The 9,051-nt window shown below is 37.6% G+C and overlaps 1 protein-coding gene across 1 annotated transcript; it reads right to left on the minus strand.

The window, feature by feature from the left end:
• Positions 1 to 420: 420 nt before the first annotated feature.
• On the minus strand, positions 421 to 2,720 carry LOC148513811 (olfactory receptor 6C3-like). The gene is made up of 2 exons (XM_088481247.1): positions 2,690 to 2,720; positions 421 to 1,344 (listed from the first exon to the last, which is right to left on the minus strand). The coding sequence occupies exons 1-2, from the start codon at positions 2,705 to 2,707 to the stop codon at positions 421 to 423; spliced, it is 942 nt and encodes a 313-aa protein (XP_088337373.1). The 5' UTR covers positions 2,708 to 2,720.
• Positions 2,721 to 9,051: the final 6,331 nt, after the last annotated feature.

Raw genomic sequence — 9,051 nt, forward strand, 5'->3', positions numbered from 1 at the left:
AAGACAGGAGAGGGCCAGGGAGCAATGACATGAGAGGGCCAGGGAGCAATGAGACAGGAGAGGGCAAGGGGCAATGAGACAGAAGAGGGCCAAGGGCAATAAGACAGAAGAGGGCCTGGGGCAATGAGACAGGAAAGGACTAGGGGCAATGAGACAGGAAAGGGCCTGGGGCAATGAGAAAGGAGAGGGCCTGGGGCAATGAGACAGGAGAGGGTCAGGGAGCAATGAGACAGGAGAGGGCCAGGGGCAATGAGACAGGAGAAGCCAAGAGAACAATGAGTAAAAGCACATGGCAATTTCACCATCTGTATACGTACGTACGTACGTACATATATATATATATATATACACACAGATCTATGTTCAGAACACATGAATTACACTTTTGTACATGTATATTAACTTTTTAATAAATTTCTTCTAGAATAATCTGTAAAACTGCTTTCGTATTTCTTCATTTCTGAGACAATATATAACAGGATTTAACAATGGGGTTCCCAATGTGTACAAAAGTGACAAAGACTTGTTTATAGTAGTTGAGTGTCCTCCTGATGGAATGAGATAAATACTGAGCAGTGACCCATAGTAGGAACATACAATGGTCAGGTGAGAGCTACAGGTGGAAAAAGTTTTCCTTTTGCCGGTTGTGGATGAGATCCCCATGATTGTGGTGAAGATGGAGATATAGCTGCCTACAACACACAGAAATGGGAAGAGGACTATGACATTGGAAAAAAAGAATATTTCTATTACAACAGGGGATGTGTCTGAGCAGGAAAGTTCCAGCATCGGGAGGAAGTCACAGAAGAAGTGGTCTATTGACATATTATCATTGCAGAATTGTAACTGGCAGAGCAGGAAGACGGTGATCAACACAAAGAGAAATCCCAGTAACCATGACCAGGTCACCAGATGGAGACGGAGCTTATGATCCATAACAGAGGCATAGCGCAACGGAACACAAATGGCTAAAAATCGGTCAAAGGACATGACAGTGAGGAGATAGCATTCTGTGGCTGTGCAAACACCAAAAATATAGAATTGGAGGATGCAGCCAGAAAATGAGATGGAGCTACCTCCTTCCAGGGTAATGTGCATCATGTTGGGGACAATATTGGTAGAGAACATAAAGTCACATAAGGAGAGGTGGCAGAGGAAGAAGTGCATGGGGGACTGTGCCAGGTGACTGCTGGACACCAAAGTGACAATGAGAAGGTTTCCACTTACTGTCATGATGTACATTATAAGGAGACATAGGAAGAGTATTATCTTGTAGTCGTGAAGATCCTGGAATCCAATGAGGAAGAATTCAGTGCCGATGGTGTAGTTGTGCTCAGACACAATCTGATGGCAGAACATTGACAAACAGTATTACATGATTAAAGAGTCAATTTCAATTGTAAGTAGGACAATCTTTCTTATAGATTGATGATTAATTAAATGATATTAGGATTAATATATATATATATATATATATATATATACATATATACTGTTATGCTATGTCATAGTCATACGTGAGTCTAACAGAAAGTCAACCTCTGCAGAATACACTTCTGTTGCCCATTTGGTACAAGTGTCAGACTGGAGTGTGACTTATATCCAGTTATAGTGACATGGGTACTGTTGGAAAATAATTTCTCAAATTCACAAATGTGGCACAGACACATAAATGCAGTTATCCTTTCCTTACAATTTTGAGGAGCACTTTCAAACATACTTTGAGGGTTTTGGTATGGCAAAGTAAAAAAGAGAATTTGTTAAACTTAAAAACAATTTCTATAGCCATATGTGTGGCAAAAATCAAAGGCATAAGGAAAATACGTAGTGTCGCTACTATTAAACATATATAATGTATATTACTTACAGTAGTTTCTAATCTTAAATCTATGTCTCAGTCTACTGTGCCAATTGCTATGAATCCATGTGGACATTTTCTAATTCTCATAACCAACAAAGGACAAAGAAACAATGATCAATTTCAAAATGTTCCCTTTTGAGCCACATGTAACAGCAGAGACAGACATTCGCAATTGAAGGTTGAACTTGTCAGTAATACTTGTTTTAAATAGTTTGTCAGACAAATATTTCAAGAAAAAAAAACTTGTAATATGAATTGTGTAAAAAACTTGTAATATGAATTGTATAAATTTGGGTAAATATATATATTTTAATTAGCATGTTTATTTTATGCTATAAATCCATAGTTATCTATAATATGAATTTGAAAGCATTGAGTTATTTATTTGAAAAAAAAAACTTTTAAGACTTAAGTTTTTTAATTTTTGGTAAATATATTTTATTTAGCACTTGTATTTTATGCTATAAATCAATAATAATCTATAATATGAAATGGGTTACTTATTTGGGGATATCTGAGGACAATCGATTCTGACGTTCCATAATTTCTTTACTAAAGACATAATACATATTCCAGAGATGTGTTAATATCAACACGAATAACCTCTTGTGACTATAAGGACCAGACATAATCTGCCAGTTATAAGAAAACTTAGACGAATAGGTTTTAGGGTTTTACTGAAAATAACCATGTCCTGACCCATCATCGGTGTATAAGCCGTGAGATGGTGCCTACCTGGCTTTGTGATGGAGATCCAGGGCTACAGGTTTTTGTGTATCTGAAAGTGTCTTCAAATAGCTTGAACTAGTAGGGAAAATAGTCACTTACCTGCTGTTGTAGGTACATTGCAGACAGTACAGCCCAGTTCAGCACATAGATATCTTTCTTTGTCTGCGTTAAACCAGGTTACTATAATATAGGCAGAGATATGACACCCTTAGGAGTCATAATTGCTTTATTATCCTCTGGTGATCTCATTATATTTGTAGTACATCTTATTGTGCATCAAAAGTTCTTTGAACAATAATGAGGTAAACCAACTACTTTTAAAAGTTTTTCCAGCAGGAAGAGCTGACACAAATGAACATAAGTTAACTGCGATGGAGAAATATACATACATTATATATTGACTGTCCACTAAAAATACCAGTTTTTTTGATCCTCCTTATTAAAGATTGAAGTCACTGTACGTCATTCTCTTTTTTGTTCATATTTGTCCTGTACAGCACCAAAAACCACTGACCTATGTCTCCTTCTACAGTACCATTAAGGGGCAGATTTAGTTAATCTCAAGTCTGTGACTCCCCTATTTAAATTTTGGACTGTGCTACAGCCCCACCTCTTCAGCCACCACTGTGTGACACCAAACATACTTTAATAACCATCAAACATCCCCTGATATTTTAGCAAATAAAATTGTAAAATTATGCACAATTCAGTTAGCAATGTCAAGTCGCAAAATCGCAGCTGCCACTTGAACGTCACAGGTTAACTCTGCAAAGTATGATCTATGCGAAGAGCTTGAAAGAATGGGGAAATCTCTTTCAACCATATTTTTTGAGAATGGACACCAACAATAGGAAGAAGAGTCAGAGAGGTGGGAGCAGGGTGCTTTGTAAACAAAATAACCAGCACCCAAGGCAAGCTGCGCAAAATCTTGTTACCTTGGAACAGACATATGACTAAACCAAAAAAAATTAGGTAAGATTTTACAGTAACTACAGATTTGGGCCTGTCTACAGTATGTGTCCATCCAATGGAAATTAAGTGGACCAAATACAGCAAATGTTGGGACAACCAGTTGATGTATAACCTCCCTTCTTTGTCTCAACCATTTCCAAAAGAAGTTGCTAAATATGGGCAAACCACAACCATCAAAGTGGCTGTCTTTCCCTTGATGGTTTTGATGGTTTTGGAATCTAAGACAGTTTTATGTGTCCAGACATTCACATGGATATTACCTTTATAAATAGTGTACTCTCAGATTGCAGTAAGCCCTGTAGTATCAGTGTATTGTCATAGCCTGTCTACTAATGCACTTCACCACTTATATTGCATATTTAAGCTGGCCATGAATGGTAATGGTCCTCTTCCATCTGCAACTAAGGCATTTTCCACCAAGCAATAAGTCAACGCCAAGTTCTCAGCCACTTAATACGGATCCTATTAGCCAAACCCTTAGGAAGAAAACAGGCAAACTTCTCTAAGATTACAGCTTCTACTACCTGACTGGCTATATTTATAGATATCTATTGGCAGAACAACTTCACTGCAAAGTCTGTGAGTTTCTGCACCAAAGCCCATGGGATAACAGCAGGATCATACCACTCTGACCAAAAGGTTGGCTGTAAAAGCTGTCTGTAAAGTCTATGGATGAAGGGCATAATGATAGCAGATTGCATACATAACTTTTTATAGAATTTGGTAGGATGTCTGGGCCTCCCCATCAGTAGAAATATATACTTTATCTCCCTAGAGTCATTAGGTAAATTCTAAGCGGTGGTCACCTGCTCACAAGTTGTCAAAAATATATCCACATTATTGCTAACTCTCATCTTGGGAATCTAGGAGGATATCAGAAAGCAAACATTAGTAGCTTCTGCTTCAGCTTTAAGGATCCTTAACTGCTCCTTCTAAGCAGTCCTCTCCTCTCCAAATAGCAAAATAAGGCCTGTTTTGCCCTATGCTGCACCTGTTTTTGCTGGAGCTCATTGAGGGGTGCGACCAACTACTGCATATAAGAGTCCATGTTGGCTCTTTGAAGTACATGAGGATAGGGCCCAACTTGATCCCACTTCTAACACCAACTTGTAGATAATAATAGTCATCTTCCTGTGTAATTATTAAGAAAAACACAGTTTGTTACAAGAAAACACAATAATATGAGTATACATGGTTTGTGTCACCATCTCTAATATGCCTATGTACATTATATTCACTAGTCCAGGATTTCCCAACACCAGCCCTCACTGAACCCTAACTTTACATGTTTTCCATACTCCATGCCAAAGCACATGGGTAGTTATCACTGACTGACACATTTTAAATGGCCCACAGGTGGTACCACTTTTTTTTACTTATCATTATGTTAGAATACTTGGATAACCAGCACTTTTCTTATGGTTCCCTGAGGACAGTAAATGGAAAACAATGCTCAAGTCTATTTACTGTGATTGATTGCATTGTTTTTATAAACTCTAATGGGACCCATAAATCTGCATTGTGTTGCCTCAATCCCCCATTCTGCAGATGTAATTCACAGAACAAACAAATAATAAATAAAGTTGCATTATTTCTACTCAGGTCTCCCTAATCCCAATTACAGAATAAATACACAGTCACTGAATATCTAAAGGGAGATCCCACTGATATAATGAGACAAGTTTAAAACACTGTAACTAAATGAATAATTGTCTATCTATTGTAAAATATAAATTAACAGTTTACTGAAAGCTGGCCGCAACATACTAACTGCTTGTCTTTAGTCAATATCATATAAAGAATGAGATATAACATAAGTTTATTGTCTCAATATTTATTCTTAATCAAGATAGGTAACAGCATATATGAAGCAACATAGCCTTGTTTTTTAGTAACTCACATTTTTTTCCAATTTTCTGTTCACTTCTGTCTTTTACATATTGTTCTTTCATTGACCACAACAGGTCAGCATGTTGAATCTCTAAGAATAAATTATTTTTATGTTTTAATTACATTCTTTCACATTCTTTTGCCTGGTATTAGATTATGTGTATGAATTGAAGCAGTAGCACATCCTAATAATTATCCTGAATATTCAGTAGGGTTAATTGGATATAGGAGCTACACATTTAGGCTGGGTACACACCTGAACGGTATTGGCCCGATTTGGCCATTTTGGCTAAATCGGAATTACAAATCGAACATATCGCACAGTGTGTATGCCCGATTTGCATGCTGTCACATGCAATATCGTGTGATTGGCCGTGCTGCACAGTCAATCACATGATATCGCATGTGAGGCTGTACATACTGTATTAATGAAGGACGGAACAGTGATTGTCCCGTCGTTCATTAAATCTTTTAAGTGTGTACCTGCAATCATTCGATTGTCCAGGGTGAAAGCAAGTCGCCTTGAAAATCAGCACGATTGCTGGTCATTTAAGTGTTAAGTGTTCAGTTTCAGGGGTCTATGTACTAACCCTTGGAGAGAGATAAAGTGGATGGAGATAATGAATCAACCAATCAGCTCATAACTGTCATTTTGCAAACACAACCTGTAAAGTGACAGTTAGGAGCTGATTGGTTGGTAACTTATCCCTGTCCACTTTATATGTCTCCATGGCTTAGTAAATAGACCCCAAAGTTTATTGCACTCTGCAAAAATCTCTTTTGCATGAACGGTTCCCTTCAGCTCAATTTAAATATCAATGTTCACACCTAGTGTTAGTAGATGCTGACCGTCTAATGATCCATCCCTGGTGTAATAGGACAAGACATACACAGATGCTGAATAGAAATCTGATAATACTACCTCACTCAGGTATGGCTATAATGAAGGGGAAGCCTATTTATATCCGTACCAGTGGTAAAAAAGTAGTTATATAGAGTAAAAATGAAACTCTCAACAGTTCAACAGTTCAGTAATCCTAGTAGGATTACCATGAAATAAGTACTTCAGCTAAACATGGCATTCAATGTGCTACTTTTCCCCTCTTCTTATGTCTACTTATAGGTGAAGCTAGGCTTTCATCTGGTCCATCAACAGAAGGCACCTCCAGAAACTGGGTAGAGATTCCTTCAAGACAGCCCACCAGCCTGCACTCTGAAATAATGAAGAACTCAGAAAAAAGTGAGGCCATCAAGGAGGAAGAAGAGTGCTGGTCAAAATGGAGGGCAGGAAAGTAGAACCACACGGAATTTTCAACTAATACAACCACAAACTGAATAAAACCCAAATGAAATCCCATAAAAAAGTTCCTAAAGTTTGCACCAAGCAACAAATTGAGCAAATTCAACACATATTTATATTAATAAGTTTGTTAGAAAATGGACTCTGAAAAAATAGTTTGAGAAATAATGCTGGGTACACACTAAATTACCTGAGTACCCATCTGAGGGCAGATGCAACAGGCGACATATCATGTGGTCCTTACACATCACACGATTTGGTGAACGACTGCATAATATGTCATTCCCCTGCCACTCTACATGCATGGCATCTTCAGTTGCATCTTCAGATTGAGTAGCATGTAGGGTCAACCTGAAGATGCAACGGACGCCGCCATGGAAGCAAGCATAGTGCGTACACACTTGATTATATGAAAGATTTGTCAATCCGATCAGTTGGAATTGGGCACATCATTCAAAATATCGTCTAATGTGTACTCAGCTTAAGACAGACCTACCAAAAGAATCTATAAGGGACTATAACTATAACTACCAACGCACCAATCTTCCAAATACATCAAAGTTATTTACAATACATAATAAAGGACATCTATTTGAGACATTCCAAAGTATGGTGGAATCAGACCTGGAAAAACTGGGCATTATAACAAAGAATGTGAATCTATACAGGATAAAAAAAATACTTGAAGGACATCAAAAAGAACACAGAGGTCACACTGAAACCCACGGACAAAGGTGGGGACTTATCCTGATAGACAAATCAAAATATAAGAAGGATGCAGAAACATTAGCAGCAGAAGATGAGACCTGCCTACTTCTTAAAATGGACCCAATTGTCTCCTTCAAGAAAGAACTGGAACAATTACTTAAGAAAGGCAAAAATGAAGATTTCTGGAATGAAAACGTCCCTCCTTCCTGCACATTATTCCAGTTTTTTGACCATCTGCCGAAGGTTCATAAAGATGTAGAGATTTCCCCTATAAAACCTATAGTCTCAGGGATAAGCTCCTTAACCTTCAAACCTTCCCAACTATATTGACTTATACTTACAATCTCTTTTAACCAAACGGGAAGTCAACTAAGAGATACAACACAAAGGGGGTGATTCAGAGGCAGACAAAGTTGCAGCAGTGGCTGCGAGTTTGGTCACAAACATATTAGCAATATGTGACATAAAATTCCTATTAAATTCTCTTGTGCTAAAATCAAGGGTGTGACTATGTGGAGAGAATCCTTAAGAATCCCTATGTGCCAAATTAACTTCATTATCATTCATACATAACTACTTCTGGTAGGAAAACTATTTTTATATGCAGACATGAGGGACAACAATGGGCAAAAAATTTGCTCTGAGTTATGCAAATTTGTTCCAAGCAGAGTAGGAAAACTTTACCCTCCTGAATATGTTACATAGACAATAAACTTAGAATCTGTAGAGGAACAGGAGGCTTCCTCAAATATTTCCTAGGATATATTAATGAGAACAGAGTCAATCTGGAGTTCACAGCAAAAAGAAGCAAAAATTGAGTCATATTCCTTGATCTTGCCATCTATGCAAAGAAGAACTTTTATAAAACCCCTAGATTGCAATAACTTTATCCTGGCTGATACTGCAGTAACCAACCCAGAAGTTGGCTACAGAATATCCCAGGGGGGGTAATTTAGGCACCTACAAAAGAATCACTCTAAAAAATAAATCTTTAAAGAACAATTTAATGCCTTCCTATCCAAATTTGAAGAAATAAATTAAAACAAAAAGCAACTATAGTGAGTTAACAACATTAGAAAATGTGTATAGGAAATAACTGATTGCTTATAAAGAAAAAAAATGCAATAAGATCCTTGATTGTCCAATATATTTCACAAAATACAGAGACCAACCAGGAGAAGTAAGAAACATCTTAAAGAAACATTGGTACCTTTACCTAGAGATGAACTAAAAACTATCCCACAGTACCTGAATTACTGAAGGTCATCTAGAGAAGAAAAAATTATATCAAGAGTATTGGTCTCAAGTTACACAAAAGTAGATGGAAACCAACCCCTTAAAGATGGGATAAGCATAGACAATAACATATCAGGTTTCTATGATTGCACACAATGTAGAGAATGTAAAAAACTCTGCAGCTAGAAAAGTAAACCATTCTCAGAAAAAACATTGGCCCTCATTCAGAGCCACTCGCAAACAGCAGTACGCTCGTTGCGTTCCGATGTTGAATAACCGCGCATGCGTCGGTGTAACACTGCGCATGTGCGTACGGCAGATTGCGAGTTTTTTTGGTCTCGTTCGTCAAATAGCG

Source organism: Taudactylus pleione, unplaced genomic scaffold (genome assembly GCF_031769625.1).
Source record: "Taudactylus pleione unplaced genomic scaffold, aTauple2 ptg000268l, whole genome shotgun sequence".
Taxonomy (NCBI): Eukaryota; Metazoa; Chordata; class Amphibia; order Anura; family Myobatrachidae; genus Taudactylus; species Taudactylus pleione.